Below are 27,077 nucleotides of genomic sequence, written 5' to 3' on the forward strand. Positions count from 1 at the left end.
CACTCCATGAACGTGCAGATAGTGTGTGATCACAGGATGCTGATTCTACAAGTCTATGCAAGGTACCCAGGCAGCTCCCACGATGCCTACATCCTCGGACACTCCCAGGTGCCGGGGCTCTTCGGTGCTCCGGCACAGCTGGATGGATGGCTGCTGGGTGACGAGGGCTAAACCCTCAGAAGGTGCCTCATGATGCCTCTCCGCCATCCAATATCAGAAGCTGAGCAGCGGTACAATAGGAGCAACGCCTCCACAAGGGCTGTGGTGGAGAGAACCATCAGTCTTTTCAAGATGCACTTCCGATGCCTGGACCACTCAGGGGACGCACTCCAGTATCCCCCCAGATCGTGTCTCGGTGATAGTGGTTGCATGGTGCGCTCTCTGCAATCTTGTGCTGGAAAGGGAGGACGCAGTGGACAATGAAGACGTTGATGCAGTGGATGCGGCTGCACACGATGAGTCCAGCACTGATTCTGAGGATGAGGAAGCACAGAGGAATACTAAGGGGCTAAACACCGACCCAGGACTACACCAAGGAGGCAGGGACACCCGGGAGACTTTAATCCAACGATCCCTCAGCTAGCTTCACACAAATGGATCAGCAGGACCAGCCTTGCCTGGCGCTTCCATACTGGGCACTTAAACGCTACATCTGCCACTTCATCAGCTGCAACTAAGGGCTTTGGACATAAACTTCAATGTCGAAACAAACTCTCATGACATTTATCTTAAACATACAAATGCAGGACAAAGGAGCTACCCTCAGCCATGGTAACACATCTGGTTTTTATTTTAACCATCAGAAGTTCTCACAAATGCAAAACAAAACGTTAATCAAGCAGAAAAAAATTATAAGCACCTGATCTCGGGCCAACACAAAAGCACCAGTGAGAAACCCGTGTTGTGCCTAAGGTGCCTTATGCTTTCATTTACGGGTGCCACATCTTGGTGCCGCCCCATTGCTTGGAGTGGCATCTGAGACAGCCTGCTGACTCTGCTGTCCTGTTGGCCTCGATGACCTTAGTGGTCGTCCTCTGGCCTGTGGAGCCTGTGCTGGCCCTGCCTGGGAGGGATCTCCCAGTTCCACAGCTGCCATCTCCCCAGTCATCGCAGCCTCACCCAATGAAGCGATCACTGGGAGAGGGGCGGAGCAGCTGGTGCCCTCATCTGGAGCGCCCTGAGAGGAGCCCGCAGAGACGACAGGCAGCTGCTGCACCGATGTGAGGTTGCCCCGGACCTTCCTGCTCACCGTGGATGGATGAGTAATGAGCTGGGAAGCTTGAAGCCCACACCATCTGCCACATTGGCAGTGACCAGCTGTGGCCACTGGCGCTGTGAGGGCTTGCAGGTCCGAGTGTAACCCCAAGAGAACCTGATTGTTCTCCTGGAGGTGTCATGCTTCTTCCATGGAGAGAGTGGCGACTATGAGGCTCATTGCATCACTGATGCTCCAAGTGGACTCCTCCACCATGGACACCAAGCAAAGCATAGTCACATGTATCACTCCCAGATGCTCCTGCACACCCAGCCGCATTTCCTGCAGCTGCTGTGTCGGGGACGACTCCAGAGGCACATCATCAGGCACCGACTGAGCATGTGCCTGGTCCCCTGCAGTCCTCCAACTGCTGGCATCATGGGCACTCTCTGTCTCTGCCAGCTCCTCCAGCAATTGTGAAGTGCCCTCTCCACTGTGCCCCGGGACACTAGCCAATGTTGCAATGCTCAACGAGGTTCTAGTATATGCAGAAATGGTGTGATGCAGGTGACACTTGAGGGCCCTCAGGTGTGAGAGGGGGCATCTGCAATTCCTCCTGGCGGCCATGCTCTGGAGATGCTGAAATGAACAAGGATAGTGGATCAGTTAGCGTGCACACAGTGACACACTTCATCCCTTTCCCCCTGGCTCATTATGCGCTCAACCTTCCAGAACCTACAGACACGAATATTGGTGGGGTGGCTAATAGTAAGGAGGTTTACCCTTTCATTACAGACAGATACAGGTGGGCTGGTCAGATGGCTTAAGGAATGCCAAATGGAATGTTATGTGGATAAGTGTGAGGTGATGCACTTGGGCAGGACAAACAAGGCATGGGAATACACGATGAATGTTCGGACCGTGGAATGTAAGGAGGATCAGAGGGACCTTGCTGTACATGTCAACAGGCCCATTAAGGTAGCGGGACAGGTACATAAGGTGTTTAAGAAGGTAAATGCCATACCTTTATTAGCCGAGGAATAGAATATAGGATCAGGGAGGTAACGTTCCAAGTGCAGAAAACACTGCCTAGGTCACAGCTATAGTTCTGCGTGCTGTTGTGAAATGCATTTCTCGGGAGGGATGCGATTGGAGTGGAGAGAGTGCAGAGTACGTTGACCAGGATGCTGGCTGAGCTGGAGGGTTTGACTTATGAGGAGACATAGCATAGACTGGGGTTATTTCCCCTGGAGCAGAGGAGATTGAGGGGTGAGATTATTGAGGTTTATAAAATTATGAGGGGCATAGATAGGGTCGACAGAAAGGATCCTTTCCCCTTGGTGGAAGGATGAGTAACCAGGAGGCATAGATTTAAGGTAAGGGGCATGAGGTTGACAGGTAATGTGATGAGCAACTTTTGCACACAGAGTGTGTTGGGAATGTAGAACGCGCTGCCTGAAAGGGTGGTGGACACAGAAACCCTCCTAACATGTAATAAGTTTTTGGATGTGCAGTTGTGATGCCATGGCATACAAGGCTATGGGCATAGTGCTACGAAATGGGATTAGAAGACTTAGGAAGATGTTTGACCCATGCATCCTCAAAGGGACGAAGGACCTTTCTCTATGACCCACGCCTCTGACTCTATCAGTCTGTGACTGAGCAATGTTGCAACAATAACAAATCAAACAATCATCAGTGCTGTGGATGTTGGGAGGACACAGCGGATCTCACTGTTGGCCTCAAATACCTGGCCCTTCCACCCCAGCCTCACTGACGCCAGTTGACCTGGGCACATGGCGCCTTTCAAGCTCCAGGGCCTCATGTTCGAAGTGGCTTAACATCATCAGGTGAGCCTGGCCGCCTCCAGTCCTCAAACGCTCAGACGCATTGTGAGCATTCTTTTCCTGAAAAACAGAGAAGACCATTTGTTGCGGCAATTTGCACATGGACTCTGCACGTCCACGTCGCACCCCAACCACAGTGGCCCATGTCAGGCCTCCAGTGCTTTCTCTCCCCACTACTGCTGATCAGTCGCACAAAGATAGTACGCCTGCTCCCAACCCTCCCCCATCGGCCACCTTGGACACATTCTGCGTACATCACTTTAGGAAACACACGGACTTTGCTCCCATAGCAACTACGTGCAGCATCGATGGCAGTAGATGGTTCTTGGCCATGACACCTTGAGGCTCTCCTTCCACAATCTCATTACTGTGAATAGGACATGTGTTGGAATTCTGCGTATGCGCCTAGCTGCATCTCCTGCAGGTTGCCCCAGACTAGTCATGTGTGACTAAGAGCAACACATGGTGAGGGGGAGAACTCATCTCCTCATGAACCACTCAGGCTGATCTAAGCATGGGCACTATCTGCTTGCCCACCTAGCGTACGAGAAGTGCCCAACATGATTCAATGCAGTCACGACCGTAAGACTTGGGGAGGGGGGGCCTCAAAGGCTAAGGCTACCTGCTGGGTTGAATGCCCAATGCCAACATGGTACTCACCCTTCCAGAGTGCAACAAATCGTTGAAGTGCTTACGGCACTGGATCCAGGTGCGCTGCACCACATCGCGGGAGCTCACCACCTCCGCCACCTCCTCCCAGGCACGTTTGGTCATGTGGGGGGGCCTCCTCCTCCCATCCTAGGTGACCAACACCTCCCGTCATGCTGCCTCTACTTCAAGGAGGGCAGCAAGGCAGTCATCAGAAAAGCGAGGGGCACATTGGTCCCCTGCTGGCCTACCCTGTAGCCTGCCCTGCTCCTCTGCCCTTCCCTCCAGCCGACCCCCTGCGGTGTGATCTGGAAGTGGCCATTGTGAGCAGCATACAGGAGGCTGCCAGGCCTTCCTTTAAACAGACTGCCAGGTCGCCATTTGACCCGGCGGTCTGTGCACACCCGCCACAGCCCGCACGCTCCCGCTATTCAGGAGAGTTGGAAATGCGCTGGGCGGGCCTTAATTGGCTGCCCGCGCAAAATGGCAGCGCGGACCCATTTCGGCCGTGGCAATCAGCTGCCCGCTCACCATCGAGCCAGTGGGGCCTGCCTGCCCGCCCATCAAGGGCAAAATTCTGCCCTAGGTGTCTAGGACTGAATAAGGTGGAGTTTGTCCACTACTAATACAGCAATGATTTGACTTGTACACTATCATTATCGTTGCAAATACTGCACAGAACCTGGCTTGCCTTTTAATGCAGCTTCCATAGGTTTATCCATTGTAAACCCTTCATCTCTCTCCTGATTAGTAAAGTCTTCCAAGGCTTCATTTACACAATCTCTCCCTTTTGGTTTCTCACCCCATTACTATGTTTATCTACATTGAACTCCCTCTGATACCAGTTGATCTAAGTGCCTAAAAGGTCCAACTCCTTTTACATCTCATGTATCATTCCTTACTTCTTGCTCTGCCTTCACTCTTATCATTTACAAACTTGGAAATTTTGTTTCTGGAACTCTAATTAAAGCCAATGAGGCATATAAAAAACAGTAAGGATCTCCATCTGTAATTTCTTTCTACCCTGAAAATTCCCCAGCTCTGACACCTCATTTTCAAACCAATTCTTCATCCTGTGATAACTCTAACTCCCATTCTGTGACTCTTAAACTATTGATTGTTAATTTGGAATGTTGTCAAAAGCTTTCTCGAAATCAAAACATGTAACATCAATTGGATTTCCCTAGTTCACACATCCGTAATACTTTCAAAAAGTGTCCAAAGCGGCTCCAAAACATCAAGTTAAAAGTGATTTTACTTTCCTGATTCAATGTTGCAATTTTTTAATATGTTTGTCCAAAGTGCTCGCACACAAGAGATCTTAGAATTATTCCTAAACCTTTTCCTAAAAGTACTGCTCTTTAAGTCCAGGTATGTCTTTTGACCCTTTTTCAATTAACAATTATACTATTAGCTTTGCATTCCTCAGATATCCTTTCTGAATTTAGGAAACTTGTGAGATTATTCGTCAATACAGAGTGATGATATAGGTTCCCTCCTTCAATAGGCTTACCCTACACAAACGGAATGTTTGATCTCTGAGAGAGATCTAAGCCAACGCCATTCAGGCTCCCTGGTTAGTACTCATCCTGATGATGGTTCCAGCAGAGGAGTTTGTGGCTTCATGAAGCTCACCTTCCCAGATGAATCAAGATGCAAGGAAGCAAAGGGTTTTCAAAGAAGAATCTCATTCTACTTCCTTCCAGTAGCAAACATTGCTGTTACACTGCAAACTGCAAAGTAACCTGGCAGCAAGTGGGTTAAATGATTAAAAGCAAAGCAAAATGAAGCAGCAGTGTGCAAAATCCAGATGGAAGGATCAAACACATTAATTATCTGTTATAGTCATGCTCTGTCAGGTCCGAGTAATTGTTTGAGTAATTTTTTTGCTGTTGACTGAGCTGAATGTCTGTGTACTCACCGCAAGGTCTTGGAAGAGTAATATGTGATTATGGTTAATATTACTGGGTTGCTTTTCTGAGGATCATGGAATGATAGAAACGTAGAATGATTACAGCACAGAACAAGGCCTTTCAATCTGTCATGTCCATATTGGCTCTGTGTAAAAGCAACTCAGCTTTTCCTTGTGGCCCTGCAAATCTTTACTCTGCATATAATCCAATTCTCTTTTGAAAGTTTTCAGACTTGAAGCTACCTTCACCACTCTCTCAGGCACTGCACTCTAGGTTCTAACCACTCACTAGGTAAAAAAGTCTTTGTTCATGTTGCCTCTAGTTCTATTGCCAACACGTTAAATCAGTAAACAAAAACAAAATTACCTGGAAAAACTCAGCAGGTCTGGCAGCATCGGTGGAGAAGAAAAGAGTTGACGTTTCGAGTCCTCATGACCCTTCAGCAGAACTCAAACGTTAAATCAGTTGCTGGTTGAGTAGACTCTCCACAACTGTGAGCAGTGCTGCCCACTTTGTTGCCAACTGAAGTGAATGGTATAGCAAAGAGAGAGAATGCTTCAAGTAGTGCCAACATGTTGCACATTTCTACTGTTTACAGATGTTGAAGCCACTGTTGATTGAAACATTTCCTTATGCACACATACACAAATATATTGGCAAAAGCACATATATTTGGAGTTGCTTATCCTCTCATAATGCTGAACTGCTCAATGTCTACCTGTCCTATGTTTACCAATAATGTCTCAAGAATTCATTTTGAAACCAACGGAAGCTCCAACAGCTGCTGTAAAGTTGTGAGAAGTTAATTATTTTCCAATTACATCGTCACAAAGATTCCAGCCATTTTATTCTGATTTACAAAGTTCCCATATTCAGCAAGGCCACCAGAAGGATACGCTGAGGAGAAATAAGACGCTCTCCCTCAGTGTCCAATTTAATTGTTCTATTTATTTGTTCCATGGATGTGGATGTCACTGACAAGGCCAGCATTCTTTGCCCATCCCTAATTGCCCTTGTTGAGGTGGTGCTGAGTTGCCTTTGTGAACTGTTGTTGTCCCATGTGCTGTAGGTACTTCCACAATACTGTTTGGTGGCAAGTTTCAAGATTTTGACCCAACAACAATGAGGGAACAGCAATATATTTACAAGTCAGGATGACTTGGAGGGAAGTTTGCAGGTGTTGATGCTCCCATGCATCTACTGCCCTTGTCCTTCTAGTTGGTAGAGGTCATGGGTTTGAAAAGTGCTGCCGAAGAAGCCTTGGGGAGTTGCTGCAATGCATCTTGAATGTGGTACACACTGTTGTTGTTGGTGGTGGTGGGACTTAATGTTTAAGGTGGTGGATGGTGAATTGATTAAGTGAGCTACTCTGGATGGTACCAATTGTCTCCTGAGGGTTGAGCTGCACCAATTCAGGCAAGTGGAGAGCATTCCATCACACTCCTAACTTGAGCCTTGTAGATGGTGATATGGCTTTGGGAGTTAGGAATTGAGTTAGTTGGCACAGAATACTCAGCCTCTTACCTGCTCGTGTAGCCATGGTATTTTTGTGGCTGGTTCAGTTAAATTCTGGTCATTGGTGAGCACACCTGATGTTGATGGTGGGGGGATTCGGCTAAGCTAATGTTATTGAATGTCAAAGGGAAGCAGTTAGACTCTTGTTGGAGATGGTCATTTCCTGGCACTCATATCAGAATGTTACTTGCCAATTATCAACCCAATTCGGAATGTTGTCTAGGTCTTGTTGTAGTGGGCATGGACTGCTTCAGTATCTGAGGAATTGAGAATGGACCTGAATACTGTATAATCGTCAGGGAACATCCCCAGTTCTGACGATTGAAGAAAGGCCATTAATGAAGCAGCTCAAGATGGTTGGTCTTAGGACACTGTCCTGCAGCGATATCCTGGGTTCTCCAACAACTACAACCATCTTCTTTTGTGCTAGATGTGATTCCAGTCAGTGAGAGCTTTCCCCATGATTCCCATTGACTACAATTTTACAAGGGTTCCTTAAGGTGACATTCAGTCAAATGCTGCCTTGGTGTTAAGGGCCGTCACTCCCATCTCACCTTTGGAATTCATCTCTTTTGACCATATTTGAACCAAGGCGTGAATGAGGTCTGGAGACGAGTGGCCCTGGCAGAAACCAAACTGAGCACTGGTGAGTAGGCTAATGGTGAGTAAGTGTCACTTGATGACACTGTCAACAATACCTTTCATCAATTTGCTGATGATCGAGAACAGACTGATGGGGCCAGATCAGTTTTGACTTGCTGTGGACAGGACATACCTGGGCAATTTTCCATTTTATTAGGTAGATGCCAGTATTCTAGCTGTACTGGAAAAGCTTGGCTAACTTCTGTAAGTCCGTAAGCCCTACTCCTGCTCCTACTTTTGGTTCTATGTCATGGTGGGGACCTTAGAATGAGGCCGAGATGGATCATCCACTTGGCACTTCTGACTGAAGATAGTTCCAAATGCTTCAATCATGTCTTTTGCACTGATGAGCCTCCTCACTCCCATTAGTTGTTTAATTGTCCACCATCATACATGACTGGATGTGACAGAACTGCAGAGCTTTCATCTGATTCATGAGTTTTGGGATCAATTAGCTCTATCACATGCTGCTTCCGCCGGTTAGCATGCATGCAGCTCTGTGTTTCAGTGTCATCTGCCTGGCAACTCATTTTCAGGTATGCTTGGTACTGCTCCTGGCATACTCTTTTACACTCCTCATTGTACCAGTTGATCCCTTGGTTTGATGGTCATGACAGAGTGAGGGATATGCAGGCCACAAGATTACATGTTTGAGGAGGAATACAGTACTGCTGAGGATGATCGCCCACAGTGCCTCATGGATGCCTGGTTTTGAGCTCCCAGAATTGTTCCGTATCTCTTCCATTTAGCACAGTGGTACTGCCACACAACACGATGGAGGGTGTCCTCAGTGTGAAGATGCAATTTGGTCTCCATAAAGAGCTGCACCCTCTGGTGCCGGTGGGGCAGGACATACTTAGGGATGGCGATGGAGGTGGAACATTGTCTGCAAAGTGTGATTACGTGAGTATGGGCAGAATTTTCCCGTTGGCGTGCAGGGATGGGACCCGCACGCCGACGCATGACGCACGGTGACATCGGGCGAGCATCCCGACATCACCGCACGCCATCGCGATATTGCTGTGAGCGGGTGCGCGATGATATCCAATGCGCGCCCGCCATTAATTAACGGGCTACTCACAGCCCTTGAGGCGCCAATTGATGGCGATTTTTCAGCGATCTTCGGGTCGGCACACGGGCGCAATGGGCAGGCTGGTAGGATACATTTGTATAAACCTCATCCACGGGCGGGATAAGAGGGTCACTGGGGTCACAAATGTGCTCTGTCAGGTATTTAATTTGCAAAGCTACTGATACTTGCCTGTGTGATCTGCAATACTTCAAAACGCATACCAGCTGCTTAGTCTGGGCTCACAACCTTCAGGTCAGCACTCTGCAGTGAAGAATCTTTTTTGGGCCTGCAGGTTTCAGGAAGCCTTCCCTTAGCCTGGGAATAGGAGTTGAATTCTCCACTGGAGGAGGAATGGAGGGCTAGAAGGGGGAAGAGGCCAGAAGTGCACATTCAGCCTCCAGGGGAGCCACGTTTGGGAGGAGAGGCGCAGCCACAAGGGGTGCAGGGCCAAGAGGTAGTCCAAGACGGAAGGGGCCACAGAAGATGCCACTATCCTGCTGCCAGGGTATACATGTGGCAAAGCAGCTACCTCAACATGTCTGAGGTGCGGTGCCAAAGGAGACTCCATCTCTCAAGAGAGACAGTCAACCATATCTGTCAGATGCTTGGGCCTGAGATCTCCGCTAACTGTGTAGGTGGAGACCCCATGCCAGCGGCTCTAAAGGTCACAGCTGCCCTCAACTTCTATGCCATTGGCTCCTTCCAGGGGTCGGTGGGTGATCATTGCGGTGTCTCCCAATCAGCTGTCCTCACTTGTGTCAAGCAGGTTACAGATGCTCTGTTTAGGCATGCATTGACCTTCATCCACTTCCGTTGGGAGCAGGCAAGACAGAGGCTTCGCAGCCATTGCTGGCTTCCTCTGCGTCCAGGGTGCAATAGACTGCACACATGTGGCCATCAAGGCGCCAGCAGGTGAGCCGGGTACCTTCGTCAACAGGAAGGGTTTCCACTCCATGAACGTGCAGATAGTGTGTGATCACAGGATGCTGATTCTACAAGTCTGTGCAAGGTAGCTCCTGGCAGCTCCCACAACACCTACGTCCTCAGACACTCCCAGGTGCAGGGGCTCTTCAGTGTTCCAGCCCAGCTGGATGGATGGCTGCTGGGTGATGAGGGCTATCCCCTCAGAAGGTGGCTCATGATGCCTCTCCAAGAACAGAAGCTGTGCAGTGGTACAATAGGAACCACGTCTCCACAAGGGCTGTGGTGGAGAGAGCCATCGATCTTCTCAAAATGCATTTCCAATGCCTGGACCATTCAAAGGGTGCACTCCAGTACCCCCTAGATCGTGTGTCGCTGATAGTGGTTTCATGCTGTGCTCTCCACAGTCTGGTACTGGAAAGGGGAACGCAGTGGACGAAGAAGATGTAAACACAGTGGCTGCGGTTGCACATGATGAGTCCAGCAGTGAGTCCGAGGATGAGCATGCACAGGGAAATGCTGAGGGGGTAGACGCTGAACCGGGATGCGCTGGTGCCTGCCTGGTAGAAATGGTGTGACGCTGGTGAGTCTGAGACTTCAGGGCCCTCAGGTGTGAGAGGGGGCCCCGGCTGCTCCTCCTCCCAGCCCTGCTCTGCAGATGCTGAAGAGAAGAACGTGGGCATTGGATCAGTTAACGTGGAGACAATGTTAATCTGCATCCCTGTCTCCCGGATCATTATGCGCTCATCCTTCCATATGCAATGGTCAAGCCATGTTGCAAACTTCAATCACTGAACATTCAGCACTGCCATGGCTGCTGGGAGAACAATGATGACCTCATTGCTGGTCATACATACCTGCCCATGGCACCCCAGCCTCACCGACACCGGTGGACCTGGGCGCATGGCGCCTCTCCAAATCTAGGGCCTCCTGCTCAAACCAGCTAAGCATCGCCACCTGGGCCGACTTTCCGCCAGTCCTCACCTGCTCGGAGGCATTATGTGCATTCTTCTACTGAAAAGGACAGAAGAGCATTGATTTGCACTAATTGTACCTGAATTCTCTTTGCCGCCAGCCCACCCCAACCAGAGTGGGACATTGCAGGGCTTCAGTGCCTCCTCACCCCACTGCTGTCGAACACTCACACAAAGATGCCAGGCCTGTCCCCTCCGCCTCCACCTACCCCCTTGACCAAATGCTGCCCACATCACATTAGGCACCACACAGTCTAACCTTCCATAGCAAGGAGGTTCAAGCACGTGGAGCGCAGAGGACAGCAGATCGATCGGTGCCACACCACCTTGAAGCTCCCCTCCCAGCATGTCATCATCCTGACTTTGACATCTCCTGGAGTTCCAGCACTGTGACTAGATGCAGCTCCTCCAGGTTGCCCCAAAAACAGTAATGTGGGTCTCAGTGTACCACATGCTGCATCAGCAGAACCCATCTCATCACTAACCTCTCAGGCTGACCTCGGCATGGCCAATATCTGCTGGCCAACCAAGCAAAGGACACATGCCGTCAATGATTCAATGCAGTCACTGCACTCAGACTTGGGGGGATGGGGGTTTGTGGCACCAGGGGGGAAAGCCTACCTGCTGGGTTAAATGACCAATGCGAACATGGTACTCACCCTTCCCGAGTGCAAGAGGTCGTTGAAGCGCTTACGACACTGGATCCAGGTGCGCTGCGCCACATTGCGGGAGCTCACCACCTCCGCCACCTCCTCCCTGGCACGTTTGGTCATGTGGGGGGCCTCCTCATCCCATCCTGGGGTACGAGGATCTCCCGCCATGCTGCCACCTCCTCGAGGATGGCAGCAAGGTAATCGTCTGAAAAACGAGGGGCACAGTGACCCCCTACCCTACCGTCCTGCCTGGCCTGCTCAGCAGCAGCGCTCTGTGAAGGCCTTCCACTGGCCATGATTCGCAGCCTTTGAAAGGCTGCACCAGCTTTTTAAAACAGGCCGCGGGGTCGCCATTGGACCCAGCAGTCATTGTAGTCCCGCTGTCCTCGGGAGCTGCGATTCATGCTGGGCAGGCCTTAATTGGCCTGCCCGCGTAAATGGTGGCATGGACCCGATTGCGGACAGCGATCGGGTCCACACCCACCCGCTCCCGCTCCCGCTCCACCCACCAGCCAGCCAGAAATTTCTGCCCTATTCAGGCTGTTGCTTGACCAGTGTGTGAGACAGCTCTCCCAATTTTGGCACAAGTCCCCAGATGTCAGCGAGGATGACTTTGCAAGTTCAAATGGGCCTGTGGACTTTTGGCCTATCCAGTGCCTTGGTTAGTGCCAGTTCACTTTTATTATTATTGTTCTTTACAGAGCAAGATTGACAAACATTCTCATGGGAATTGTTTTCTTCTGTTTAAAAACCAAACACTGTTTGGACAGGGAGGTGGCATGTGCTGCAGGGGAGCTAAAAAGGCAGATTAATAAATTAAGCTATGTATGTGGCTGGACAAAATAAATTTGCCTCGAATTTTTTTTCCTCACACTCTCTGTTCCTCTCCTGAAGGTGATAGTTTATTCTATGGAGTTGTTCTATTACCAGCCTTCTAGTACCTCCCTCAGGTTCCCATTCTTCATGTGTACAGGATGCCTGACAATGATACACAATCAAATCCCATCAGGTCTTCACTGGGCATCCACACATGCACACTTTCCTTCAAGAATCTTGGTAGCCTAGGGATTATGAGGTCAAGTGTAGCATTCCTGCCAACACCTTGGTTAATATTAACCAACTTAGCAGACCACAGGTGGATCCTTAGATCTTCATCATAGAATTATAGAATGGTTACAGCACAGAAGGAAGCCATTTGGCCTGTTGTGTTTGTACCAAATCTCTGCAAGAACAATTCACCTCATGCTACTCATTTCCCATTTCCACATAGCCCTATAAAGATTTCCTCTTCTGATAATGATCCAAATCTCTTTTGAAAGCCATGATTGAATGCGTTTCCACCACACTCTCAGGCAGTGCTTTCCAGATCCTAATGACTCGCTGCATAAAGAAGCTTTTCCTCATTTCCCTCATTTCGTCGTTGCTTCTTTTGCCAATTATCTTAAATCAGTGTCCTCTGATTCTCAATCCTCCCACCAATGGGAACAGTTTCTCACTATCTACACTATCCAGACCCCTTGTGATTTTGAAAACCTATTTCAAGTCTCTTCTGAACCATCTCTCCTCCAAGAGCAGCTTCACCTTCTCCAATCTATCTATGTAACGGAAGTTCCTCATCCCTGGAACCATTCTCAAGCGTCTTTTCTGCACCTTCTCTCATGCCTTCACATCCTCCCTAAAGTGTGATGCCCAGAACTGAATTCAATGTTCCAGTTGAGGCTGAACCAGTGTTCTCTACAGGTTTGTCATAACTTTCTAGCTTTTGCACTTTAAGCCCCTATTTATAAAGCACAGGATCCTGCATGCTTTATTAACTGCTCTCTCAACTTGCCCTGCCATCGTCAATGGTTTGTGCACGTATACCCACTGGTCCATCTGCTCCTGCAACTGCTTTAAAATTGTACCCTTCAGTTTATATTGCCTCTCCAAATTCTTCCCACCAAAATGGATCACTTCATATTTCTCTGCATTAAATTTCATCTGCCATGTGTCCACCCATTCTAGCGACCTATGTCCTTTTGAAGTTTCTTCATAGTTCGCAATACTTCCAAGTTTTGTGTCATCTGCAAATTTTGAATTTGTGTCCCATACACCAAGGTCTAGGTCATTAATATATATAAAAGAACAGGAGTCCTAACACCAACCCCTGGGGAATCCCACAATGAACATTCTTCCAGTCTGAGAAACAAGCGTTCTCCGCTACACCCTGTTTCCTATCACTCAATCAATTTTGTACCATATTGATACTGTCCCTTTTATTCCATGAGCCCTAACTTTGTTCACAAGTTTGTTGCATGGCATTTTATCAGATGCCTCTTGGAAGTCCATGTACAACACATCAACTGCATTACCCTCATCAACCCTCTGTTACCTCATTAAAAAACTCCAGCAAGTTAATTAAACATGATTTTCCCTTAACAATTCCATGATAGCTTTCCTTAATTATTCATATTTGCCCAGGTGACTGTTAATTTTGTCCAGAATTATCATTCCTAGAAGCTTCCCCACCACCAAGATTAAACTGACTGATTGGTAGTTGTTGAGCTATCTTTATACCCTTTTTTGAACAAGGGTGTAACACTTACAGTTCTCCAGTCCTCTTACACCAACCCAAATCAAAGGAAGATTGTAAAATTATGGCCAATGCCTCTGCAATTTCTATCTTTACTTCCTTCAGTATCCTTGGACACATCGCATCGATTCCTAATGTCTTATCAGCTTTAAGTACAGTCAGCCTATCTAATGCCTCCTCTTTATCAATTTTTACCCCATCGTGGGTCCCAAATATTTCCTGTTTCACCATGGTCTGAGTAGCATCTTCTTCCTTAGTAAAGACAGATGCAAAGTATTCATTTAGTACCTTAGCTATATCACTGCCTCCATGTGTAAATCCCTCTTTAGTTCCGAATCAGCCCAATTCCTCCTTTTACCACCCTTTTATTATTTATATGGCTCAACAGCACAGCAGAGAGTGCATTTACTCACTGAATCATCTCACACTGACTGTTTTCAATTTCCAGCAGAAATATCAAGTTAAAGTGCCTCAGGGTAACAGATAAACATTCGCAACAGATCACCTCCTTCAGCACATTCTAACTTTCAATAATGGTTTTCAAAGAGGATGGAGTTTCAAACTGACAGAAACACAATATTTCAGAATGATGGGTGGTATCATGTGATTGCTGGGAAAAGGATCCTTAAAATCAGGTACAATATAATGGTTACTAATTGCACTAAATGTTACTTGGCAGTTAGTGCGAAAGGGAAAAGATTTATAGCTAATAACGGAATGTGGAAAGTCCAGTTTGTGCAAAGATTCCTGCCTCTGCTGGGGCTCGCAGCATCTGGAGCAGTTTAATGATCTTACTGGGAGTTGGATATATTGTTTGAAACTCAGTGCATTGGAGACATGTCAAACATCAGACAGGGGAAACCTTTGTTCTCTTTTGAGGCTGAATTCAGACACATGAAGCAGCAACCAACTCATTTATGGGGAGACCTTGACCCCAATATTAATGCAAAGAGGACTGGCAGGAACTTTGTGAGGTATAGACTGATGCGCCATGCATCTCCACAATATCAAATAGGATGGAGGAGTGCAACTCAATTGCTAGTGGATTGGTGGCGCAGATAATTACAAGAATGTCAGTCATGGAGAGAGTGAATGGCTCTCAAATGAGTCTATGCAGGCCATGGCTATGGTTGTACCGGAGATGTCTACCACTTTAAACATGATGACAGATATTTTAACCCTGGCCCTACAGTGTGTCGCTGATCTTCAGCATGCAGCTATCCAGCAGACTGGTAGAAGTGATATGACACTGGCCGGCCCCAGGAGAGGGATGATGGTGAAAGAGGACATATAGTCCACTCAAATACATTTGGAGTGAGTCACACCAAATGCTATGTTAGAGAAGGCGATAGTGTGCGGTGAATGACCTCCTGAAGTATGCATGAGGCCGTCTGCTACCCATTGTTGCATAAGGGAGGTCTCCATTTATTGAGGGCTAGCTACATTTCATTCTCTCTAGCAAGAGAGAAGCAGGCGAAGGGAGCACATAGCTTCATTAGTATTGCGGGCAGGCTCTCATTGACTGCACACACATCACTTTGAGACAGAGGCTTAATAGGAGCAGGAGGAAGAAGAGGAAAAGAGGAAACAGCTTAGATAGCTCCTTTCTGGTCAATGGGAGGATGAATGCCGTCTTCCTGAGAGAAGCCAACAGGTTTTTGGCTCCATGGAATCATTGCCACTCCTCCCTGGGACGGCACCTCAGCAATCCTAATAATCTGTTAGAGGACAGATTGCTGGACTGCGCTGACATCCTGCAAGCCCATTTCCACTCTGTAACACACAACCAAAATGGCAACAATCTGAGCTTGCAGGGCAGCAAGCTGACCTGGCGTGATTTCAGTCTGAGCTTCCGCTGCAGCATTTGGACATCTGGTGGAAGCTGCTTGTGCTGCAACGGAAGCTGAGACATCGGCCATCATGTTTAGGTCCACAAATGTGCTGATGGAGGTGGCCACCATGCAGGAAAGAATGGACTTCAAGCTCCACGCAAACCCTCGTGCCAAGTTTGTACTGGTCTTCCCTATGCTCCTTGTCATTGAGAGAAGCATTTCCAGCAGGATGTCCAACATATCAAGCAGCTCATTGTGCATTGCCCCATCAAAGTCTCATCTGAACCCTCTGCATCAACCCTCGTGTGGCCTTGCCCTCTGGTGAGCTGCCCCCTGCTCTGCTTGTGGGTGTCTTGTGCCGGTGCCCCACGTGCAGATCCCACCTCAATACTAGCCTCTAAATTATGTGCAGAATCAGAAGCTGGTTGTTGCAAATGTGAAATCGAGTGGCAGTGAGTCTTTGTCATCCTAATCCTCTTGCTGTTCCTCCACTGCTTGGCAAAGTTGCACTTCTTGGGTATCTAACAGGAGAAAGCCAAAAGGATAGGATTGTGGTGTGGGAGAAAGGGAAAGCAAGAGGTGTATGCTTACACTGCCTGCAGCTTTTATATCAGTGGCTCAGGATGAGATGGGATGTGAGAAGGAGGATTAGGGATGAGGATATTGTCATCTTCCGTGGTTTCAGCCACAACACTGCCACAGCCTCCATGGGGGTCAGGACATGCAGGCACACCTATCCTGCAGTGGTTACCTCCTGCTGCTTCTGGTTATGCACCACCTTGTCCTGTAAGAGAGAGGTGTGCCAGTAAATGTGGTGCACTCTGTTTCGTTTATGTGGCTGTCATGATTGAATAGCTGGCAGTTAGTTCAAGCTGTGAGATATGGGTGTGAAGCTTGTAGCAGTGCTAAGTATGTGAGGGAGAGATGAAGCTATGAACATTATGTACCAGTCCTGACTGATGAAGACTGTTTGTAGGCGAGTGAGGAGAGTGTGACAATTTGAGCAGTGTGTGAGGCTGGTGGTGTAGTTGGTAGGATATGGCATTTGGAGATGAATTAATTGACCTTGACCATTCGTGTGAGATAATTGAACTTCTTGTGCTGCTGCATCCAGGACTTGACAACTGGCTTTAACCTCCTGCTGCCTATCTGCTGCCACTATCTTCTCAGCATATGTCTGAAAGGCCTCCTGGCCCCTGGAAGATACAGGATATCTCATCTACTTTCCACCTCCTTCAACAAGGCCTCTAGTACAGTACCTGAAAATCTTGGAGCACACTGTCTCCCATGTTGTGCAGTTATTCACTGTTTCCCAGGTCAGATTTACTTCCTGTATGACTGCCAGTACCTGCTCCAGCCACCATGCACTGCCCCTTTAAGGAGTGCTTTAAGCAGTGTAAGCTAGCTTTAACCGATGGAAGTTACTTACACTATTGAGCCCTTGCTCAGGTGTCCAGCCAACATCAGCATAATTACAATAAAAGCAAAATACTGCGGATGCTGGAAATCAGAAACAAAAACAGAAAATGCTGGAAAAACTCCGCAGTTCTAACAGCATCTGTGGAGAGAAAGACAGAGTTAACGTTTCGAGTCCGTATGACTCTTCTTCAGATCTCTGCTTACTGGTGGCTGGAAGCTGAAATCATTTAAAACAGCAGACAGCACAAAGCTGGCGGGTGCTTGCAGTGCAGTCAATGAGCGTGGGTCAATTGAGCATCATAATCTCGGTGCCTGCTCTCAGGGATATCCAATTTAGCCCCCTGCTGCTTTCACTAGATGGTGAACTGCAAGATTCAGGCTTTGACTCAGGATTATCACAGGAAGAATAAAGGAGGAAGTTAGGCAAAATGTCTTCATACGTCATAATAGAACATGAAATGCATCGCTGCAAGCAGGTATTGAGATGGAATTTTACTTAAGAATTGAAAAAGAGGAAGAATGCGAGAGAATAAAAAAGTAGTGAATTGGAATTAAGTGACCAGCTCCAGCTGAAGGGCTAGTGCTAGAACAGGAACCACGGGCCAAATGACTTCTCCTGCACTAATTTCCACAAATTAGGATACTTGAAACATTGTAGACAACTTACAGTACAACCAAAAAAGGAAAGACTAAGTCACAAGACAACTATATTCACCAGTTTGTACTGTTCTCCAGTACCAGTTCTTCTGCTATGATAGGTCAGGAAGTGCACTAGAAGTGTACCACTCAAGTGGTACAATGTGTCATCACTTCCCTTCCAACAAAGACCTTGGATAAACAATTTGTCCCTGAGAAGTGCAAAACCATTGTCGGGATTACTACAAACCAGAACCAGTGCTGCCCAATTAATCAGAGGTTGTAAAAATACCTCTCTATAGTATCAATACTTCGGGAGATGATTAAATAAAATGGTGAGTGTAATTTAATTATAACATGTGTAACAAACTCACAATTCCAGAAATTGTTATAACTGTAGAAAGGTAAGAGATTAACTGAGGCTGCTCAATAATTTCAGCGTCTTTCATGCTATATATATTATACCCAGTAATACCAAATCTATGCTATGCACTTGGCAGTTTAAAGGGCCCCTTATGCCATTGCTGCTGTAAATTATGTTCTCTTATATCACCTGAAGAGTCTATTCTGATATAGAAACAAATACTTTGCATTACGAAGGTCAAGATTTTTTCCTTACTATCTTCATGCCTTAGGCATCAGGAAAACTAAGGCTTCAAGGCACTCACCCTGTAAACATTGCTTTACACTGTACACTGGTATCTTAGTGTGCAAGATGGTTAAAATGGCTTGTTGGCTCAGGTCATTGCAATGCACAGGTTAACTTTGTGATCTCCTGCTGAATACACTAGTAGGCAACCAATTCATCTCCCCCTTGCAATTCAGAGATGTTGAAACCATATCCTTTGATGGGATGACTGGTAGGATTGCTAGGTCAACATTAATGCCAACCTGGCAGTGCTCAGTTTGCGGTGAAATCAGTCAGATAATTCAACTAACAAAGTTCTATTTCTGATACTTAGTGCATTACTTTTTCTTATGTTAGAACATTTTATCCATCAGATTAAGGGTGAAGCTAACTTTTATCTTCTGTCAAAATTCTAATTTATTTCATTGGCGATTTCTAAATGTTCATTTCGAATCTGACATCTTGTCTGTTTCTTCTCAATACTGTTAACAAATTACAATGTCAGAATTCAAAAAGAATTAAATAAGGTGAAATTGCATTTCACTCCTATTGTCCTCTGAATTTTGATTTCCAAAGGCGTGTGGAGAGCTGTTAATTTACTTAAGTAGGATGTACAAAGTATGAATTTCATTTTATGTTAGCTAATAACATTTGTCTTTTGAATGAGACTTTGATCCGAAGCCTCATCTGCCCTCTCAGGTGAATACAAAAGATCCCATGACACTATTTCAAAGAAGAGCAGGGGAGTTCTCTCTCATGTCCTGGCCAATATTTATCCATCTGTCAACACCTAATAAAAACAGACTGTCTGACTTGTGGAAGCAGTGCAGCTCCCAGGTTTTCTACACCACAACTCTAACTACACTCATGCGTGCATGATTGTGTGCTTGCCAGTGCGTGTGTGCGAGTGAGCGTCTGAGTGAATGGGTGCATGAGTGAATGCGTCAGAGAGTGAGTGCGTCAGAGAGTGAGTGCGTCAGAGAGTGAGTGCGTTAGAGAGTGAGGGTATCAGTGACTGCATGAGTAAGTTAATGAGTGTGAGAGAATGAGTGCGTGCATGCAAGTGAGCGTGTGAATTAGTGCATGAGTGAGAGTGTGAGAGAGTGCATGAGAGAGTGTGTGAGAGAGTGCAAGAGTGAGTGCGTGAGTGACAGTGCATGCGTGAGTGAGTGCATGCGCGAGTGCATGTGTGAGTGAGTGCATGAGTGAGGGAGGGAAGGAGGGAGTGCATGTGTATGTGAGTGAGTGAGTGCCTGAGTGAGTGTGTGTGACTGAATGTGTGTGTGAGTGAATGAGTGTGTGCATGAGTCAGTGAATGAGTACGAGTGAGTGCGAGTGAGTGCTGGAGTGCGAGTGAGTGCATGACTACATGACAGAGTACATGAGCGAATGAAGCGTCAGGAAGTGAGTGCGTCAGTAAGTGAGTGTGTGAGTAATAGCAAGCATTAGAGAGTGCGTGAGAGAGTGCATGAAAGAGAGTGTGAGAGCGTCAGTGAGTGTGTGCATAAGAGCGAGCATGAGTGAGTGCTTGAGTGAATGAGTGAGAGCGTGAGAGAGAGCATGAGTGTGTCATTGAGTGAGTGCATCAGTGAGTGAGTGCATAAATGAGTGAGTGTATCATTGAGTGAGTGCGTAAAAGTGTTTGTGAGTGTGAGAGTGATAGCAAGCATGAGTGAGTGCGTGCATGAGAGAGTGCATGAAGAGAGCATGAGAGAGTGAGTGAGTGTGTTAGTGAGTGCATCATTGAGTGAGTGAGTGAGAGTGTCAGTGAGTGAGTGCGTCAGTGAGTGCGTAAGAGAGTGTGTGAGTGATAGCAAGCATGAATGAATGCGTGTGAGGGAGGGAGAGAGGGAGTGAGAGAGGGAAAGAGGGAGTGAGTGCATCAGCGCATGTGTGAGTCCATGCGTGTGTGTCAGTGAGTGTGTGCGAAAGTGATTCTGAGTGAATGAGTGCACGCATGCATGCGAGTGCGTAAGTGAGTGCATGAGAGTGTGTGGGAGAGTGCATGAGTGAGTGAGGGAGGGAGGGAGTGAGAGAGTGCGTGCATGAAAGCGTGAGTACAGAGTGAGCACGTGAATGAGTGAGAGCGTGTGTGAGTGAAAGTGCGTATGTGAGTGAGTGCGCAAATGCAACACGCGCACTCACGCATGCAACAGTGAGTGAGTGTTTGAGTGCATGCATGAGTGTATGGGTGAGTGTATGCATGAGTGCGTGAATACATGTCAGTGTGTGAGTACATGCGCATGAATGAGTGCGAGAGTGTGTGTGCATGCATGAGTGTGAGCGAGTGCATGGCTGTGCGAGTGCGTGAAAGTATGAGTGCATGTGTGAGTGTGTGGGTGAGTGCATGCGTCAGTGGGTGAGTGCGTCAATGATTGAGTACATCAGTGAGTGCGTGAGTGAGTGCGTAAGAGTGTGTGAGCGATAGTAAGCATGAGTGAGTGCGTGAGTGATTGCGTGAGTGCATGAGTAATTGCTTGAGAGTGCGTTAGAGAGAGTGAGTGCATCAGTGAAGGAGTGTGTCATTGAGTGTGAGTGAGTGCATAAGAGAGTGTGTGTGTGAGTGATAGCAAGCATGAGTGAGTACATGAGTGAGTGAATGCATGAGGAGTGAGGGATGGAGCAAGGGAGTGCTTACGTGAGAGCATGAGTGAGTGCATGAGTGAGCGTGTGAATGCGTGAGAGTGTGTGTGAGTGCAAGTGCGCGTGTGAGTGAGTGAGTGCATGCGTGAGTGAGTGAATGCGCGAGTGAGTGCATGCACGAGTGAGTGCATGCGCGAGTGAGTGCGAGCAACTGAATGAGTGTGTGAGTGTGAGCGAGTGCATGAGTGTGAGCGAGTGCATGGGTGAATGCATGAGTGTATGCCTAAGTGAGCAAGTGCATCAGTGATTGAGTGCATCAGTGAGTGAGTGCGTCCATGGATGAGTGAGTGCATGCACGAGTGAGTGCGAGCAACTGAATGAGTGAGTGAATGAGTGCATGAGTGTGAGCGAGTGCATAAGTGAGCGAGTGCGTGTGTGTGTGCATGCATGAGTGCATGTGTGGGTGAGTGCATGCATCAGTGAGCAAGTGCGTCAATGATTGAGTGCATTAGTGAGTGGGTGCGTCATTGAGTGAGTGCATCAGTGCTTGAGAGCGTCAGTGAGTGAGTGCGTGTGTGAGTGCATGAGTGTGTGGGTGAGTGCATGCATTAGTGAGTGAGCGTGTCAGTGAGTGAGTGCATCAGTGAGTGCGTGAGCGAGTGTGTGTGAGTGTGTGAGCGATAACAAGCATGAGTGAGTGCGTGAGTGAGTGAGTGAGGGAGGGACCGAGGGAGTGCATGCATGAGTGTGTGTATGAGTGCTTGCATCCAGTGTGTGCGGCAGTGAGTGTGCGAGTGAACGAGTGCATGCATGCGTGCAAGTGCCTGCGAGTGTGCGAGTGAGTGTGTGAGAGCGTGTGAGAGAGTGCATGAGAGAGTGCATGAGAGAGTGCATCAGAGAGAGCATGAGAGAGAGCATGACTGCGTCTGTGAGTGAGTGCGTCAGTGAGTGCATTAGAGTGTGTGAGTGATAGCAAGCATGAGAGAGTGCATGAGAGAGAGCGTGAGTGTGTGAATGAGTGTGTGTGAGTGAGTGCGTGAGAGCGTGAATGAGTGCATGTGTGCATGCGCGTGTTTGTGAGTGAGTGCATGAGTGAGCGAGTGTGTGAGTGCATGAGTGCATGCATGAGTGACTGCGTGGGTGAGTGCATGTGTCCGTGAGTGAGTGCATCAGTGAATGCGTGAGTGAATGAGTGCATGTATGCATGCGAGGGTGCGAATGAGTGCGTGAGAGTGTGCATAAGTGACTGAGTTACATGTGTGAGTGAGTGTGAGTGCACGCTGGAGTGCATGTGCGCATGACTGAGTGCGTGAATGAGTGCATGAGTGAGTGCGAGTGAGTGAGAGCATGTGTGAGTGCAAGTGCATAAGTTAGTGAGTGCATAAATGCAACAGTGAGTGCATGAATGCAACAGTGAGTGCGTGTGTGAGTGCTCATGTACATGAGTGCATGTGTGCGTACGTCAGTGCATGCATGAGTGCATGCAGCCTGCATGAGGGCCTGCATCAGCGAGTGAGTGAGAGAGCCATGTGCATGCCTGAGTACCTGCGTGAGGGTGTGCATGTATGCGTGCGTGCGTGAGTGAGTGTCTGAGTGAATAAGTGCATGTGAGTGAATGAATGTATGTGAGTGCGTGACAGACTGTGAGAGAGTGCGTGAGAGAGAGTGTGGGCGCATCAGTGAGTGTGTGTCAGTGAGTGAGTGCATGCGTGAGTGTGTACGTGCATGCATTTGTGCATGCATGCGTGAGTGTGAGCGAGTGCATGTGTGAGTGCGTGTGTGAGTGCATGCCAGCATGCTTGTGTGTGACTGAATGCAAGTGAGTGCGTGAGTGTGTGCATGCATGAATGCAACAGTGAGTGAATGTGTGAATGCGTGCATGAATGCTTGCGTACGTGATTGCATGTGTGAGTGCATGCATGAGTGAGTGCTTGAGTGCGTGCGGGAGTGTGTGCAGGAGTACGTGAGTAAGTGTGTGTGAGTGAATGAGTCTAGGTGAGTGAATTAGTGTGTGAGTGAGTGCGAGTATATGTGTGAGTGCGTGCATCAGTGCATGCATGAATACATGAGTGGGTGCAAGTGCATGTGCGAGTGAGGGAGTGCGTGAGTGCATGCATGCGTGAGTGAATTGAGAGCGAGTGAGAGCTTGTGTGAGAGCAAGTGCGTGCTTTAGTGAATGCGTGAACGCGACAGTGAGTGCGTGTGTGAGCGCTCGCGTATATGAGTAAATGAATGCGTGTGTGCATGCGTGCATGCGGCCTGCATGGGTGCCTGCATCAGCGAGTGCATGACAGAGCACGTGCATGCTTGAGAGCATGTGTGAACATGTGCATCCATGCAGGTGTGCGTGAGTGAGTGTCTGTAAGTGAATGAGTGTGTGTGAGTGAGCGTGTGATAGGGTGCGTGAGAGAGGGCGTGAGAGGATGAATGCATCAGTGAGTGAGTGCATGAGTGAATGCATAAGAGACTGTGTGAGTGAGTGATTACATGAGTGCATGCATCAGTATGAGAGTGCGTGAGTGCAACAGTGAGTAAGTGCGTGAATGCATGCATGAGTGCGTGCGTGAGTGAGGGAGGGAGTGTGTGAGTGAGTGCGTGCGTGGGTGCATGAGTGAATGCGTGAGTGGTGCATGTGTGCATGGGTGTGAGCAAGTGCATTAATGAACGAGTGCGTGAGTGAGTGTGTGCATGCGTGCCTGTGTGTGGCTGAGTGCATGAGTGAGTTTGTGTCAGTGAATGAGTGTGTGCACGAGTGAGTGAATGACTGCATGAGTGAGTGCGTGAGCACGAGTAATTGCATGACAGAGTGCAAGAGGGAGTGCGTGAAAGGTTGCGTGAGAGTGAGTGAGTGCATCAGTGAGTGAGTGCATGAGTGAGTGAGTACGTCAGTGAATGAGTGCATCAGGAGTGAGTACACCCATGATTGAGTGTGTACGTTTGCAAGTGCATGTGTGAGTGGGTGAGTGAGTGAAGGAGTGCGTGACTGCGTGCGTGAGTGAGAGCTTGTGTGAGTGTAAGTGCATGCTTTAAGTGAGTGCATAAATGCAACAGTGAGTGAGTGAATGCGTGAATGCAACAGTGAGTGTGTGTGTGTGTGTGCTCGCGTACATGAGTACATGAGTGCGTGTGTGCATGCATGTGGCCTGCATGAGTGCCTGTGTCAGTGAGTGCATGAGAGAGCGTGTGCATGCCTGAGTGCATGCGTGAGTGCATGCATCCATGTATTTGTGCGTGAATGATTGTGAGTGAATGAGTGTGTGATTGCTTGAGTAAGTGCATGAGTGAGTGCATGAGTGAGTGTTTGAATGAGTGCGTGAGTGTGAGCAAGTACATGAGTGAGCAAGTGCGTGATTGAGTGCATGAGTGTGTGCATGAGTGCATGTGTGTGTGGATGCATGCGTGACTGCATTGTATACGTGAGCGAGTACATGAGAGAACACATGTGTGAGTGTGTAAGTGATCATGTGAGTGAGTGCATGAGTGAGTGTCTGTGTGAATGCATGTGTGCATGGGTGCGAGTGAGTTTGTGTGCTTGTGCCTGAGTACGTACATGCATGAATGAACGCATGCATGCATGAGTGCATGCATGAGTGAGTGCAAACATGAATGAGTGTAAGCAAGTGTGTGAGTGCATGGATGCAAGCATGAGTGCCTGAGTGTATGCGTGAGCGAGTACACAAGAGAACACATGCCTGAGTGTGTGCATACGTGAGTGTGTATGTGCATGGATGCGAGTGCATGTGTGTGTGCATGAGTGCATGTATGTGTGAATGAGTGTGTGCTTGCACATGTGGGTGCATGAGTGAGTGAGTGCATGCGTGCATGAGTGTGAATGAGTGAGTGCATAAATGCATGTGAGTGCACGCATGGTTGAGTGTGAGAGTGCATGCGTGAATGCATGAGTCTATGCGTGTGTGCAATTGCCTGCATTAGCATGTGAGCAAGTGCATGTGTGCCTGCGTGTGACTGAGTGCATGAGTGAGTGTGTGAGTGAATGAGTGTGTGAGTGAATGAGTCTGTGTGAGTGAATGAATGAGTGCGAGTGAGTGCGTGAGTGCATGACAGAGTGCGTGAAAGGGTGCGTGAGAGAGTGCCTGAGAGGGTCACTGAGTAAGTGCGTCAGTGAGTGAGTGCATCAGTGAATGAATGAGTGCATGCATACGTGTGTGTGCGTGAGACTGCATGAGTGATAGCAAGCATGAGTGAGTGCAAGTGAGTGCATGACTGAATGCATGAGTGTGTGCATGAATGAGTGCAGCCTGCGTGAGTGCCTGTGTCAGCAAGTGCGTGAGAGAGCACGTGCATGCCTGAGTGCATGTGTAAGTGTGTGCGTACATGCATATGAGCGTGATTTAGTATCGGTGAGTGAATGAGTGAGTGAGTGCATGAGTGAGTGCATGAGAGAGTGTGTGAGAGAGAACATGAGTGCGTCAGTGAGACAGTGTGTGAGAGAGTGATTGCCTCAGTGAGTGCATGAGCGTGAGTGAATTAGTACATGAGAGAGTGTGTGAGAGAGTGCATGAGTGAGCAGGTGCGTGAGCGACTGGGTACATGTGTGAGTGATTGCGAGTGCATGAATGAGTGCATGTGTGTGAATGAGTGAAGGGAGTGAGTGAGGGATTGTGTGCATGTGTTAGTGAGTGCGTGAATGCAATAGTGTGAGTGAGCGCGTGAATTCATGCGTCACTGCGTGCATGAGTGTGTGTCTGTGTGAGTGCCTGGGTGAGAGTGTGTGAGTGCAAGTGAGTGAGAGTGGGAGAGTGTGTGTGAGTGCATGTGTGAGCGTATGCATGAGGGCGAGTGAGTGAGATTGTGCGTGAGTGAGTGTGTGAATGCAATAGTGAGGGAGTGGGTGAGTGCGAGTGAGTGAGTGAGTGCGTGTGTGAGTGCAAGTGCATGCGTGAGCGAGTGCAGAAATGCAATAGTGAATGATTGAGTGCATGAATGCGTGCTTGAGTGCATACGTGAGTGCATCAGTGAGTGCGTGAGAGTGTGCGAGAGAGTACAAGAGTGAGTGTGAATGTGAGTGAGTGAGTGTGTGTGTGAGTGAGTGAGTGAGTGCATGAGTGAGTACATGAGATAGTGCGTGAGCGAGTGCAGAAATGCAATAGTGAATGATTGAGTGCATGAATGCGTGCTTGAGTGCATACGTGAGTGCATCAGTGAGTGCGTGAGAGAGTGTGCGAGAGAGTACAAGAGTGAGTGTGAATGTGAGTGAGTGAGTGTGTGTGTGAGTGAGTGAGTGAGTGCATGAGTGAGTACATGAGATAGTGCGTGAGAGAGTGAGTGAGTGCATCAGTGAGTGATTGCGTCAGTGAGTGAGTGCATCAGTGAGTGAGTGCATCAGTGAGTGAGTGCATCAGTGAATGCGTGAGTAAGTGCGTAAGTAAGTGTGAGTGAATGTGTGAGTGATAGCAAGTATGAGTGAGTGCATGATTGTCTGCATGAGTGCATGTGTGAATGCGTGCTTGCATGAGTGTGTGAGTGCGTGTGTTAGTGAGTGTGAGTTAGTGAGCGCGTGAGTGAGTGTGGGAGTGTGTATGAGTGAGTGTGTGCGTGAGTGTGTCTGTGTGGGCATGAGTGAGTGCATGAGTGAGTATGAGTGAGTGAGTGCATGAGTGAGTGCATGAGTGTGTGCGTGTGCGCATGTGTATGCGTACTTGAGTGCACGCGTGTGTGCAGGTGAGTGCGTGCATGCATGCGCAAGTGAATGAGTGCATGCGAGTGCGTGCCTCAGCGAGTGAATGCATCAGTGAGTACATGAGTGCAAGTGAATGAGTGTCAGTGAATGAGTGCATGAGAGAGTGCGTGAGAAAGAGCAAGAGTGAGTGCGTGTGAGTGAGGGGGTGTGTGAGTGCAAGTGCATGCTTGAGTGAGTGCGTGAATGCAAGAGTGAATGATTGAATGCATGCATGAGTGCGTGTGTGACTGTGAGAGAGAGTGCATGAGTGAGTGTGTGTGTGAGTGAATGAGTGTGTGTGAGTGAGTACATGAGTGAGTGCATGAGAGAGTGCGTGAGAGTGCATG

General features: G+C 48.2%; 1 protein-coding gene across 1 annotated transcript in view; it reads right to left on the bottom strand.

Annotated features, from left to right (window-relative positions):
* Positions 1–2,234: 2,234 nt before the first annotated feature.
* The window catches only part of emx3 (empty spiracles homeobox 3), a 140,239-nt gene continuing 115,396 nt past the window's right edge, over positions 2,235–27,077 (bottom strand). The window contains exon 3 of the mRNA XM_078549683.1: positions 2,235–3,102. Within this exon, the coding sequence (XP_078405809.1) occupies positions 2,938–3,102 (165 nt within the window). The 3' untranslated portion in view covers positions 2,235–2,937. The remainder of the gene's footprint in view (positions 3,103–27,077) is intronic.

The sequence above is a fragment of the Cetorhinus maximus genome, chromosome 10, assembly GCF_964194155.1.
Source record: "Cetorhinus maximus chromosome 10, sCetMax3.hap1.1, whole genome shotgun sequence".
Lineage (NCBI taxonomy): Eukaryota > Metazoa > Chordata > Chondrichthyes > Lamniformes > Cetorhinidae > Cetorhinus > Cetorhinus maximus.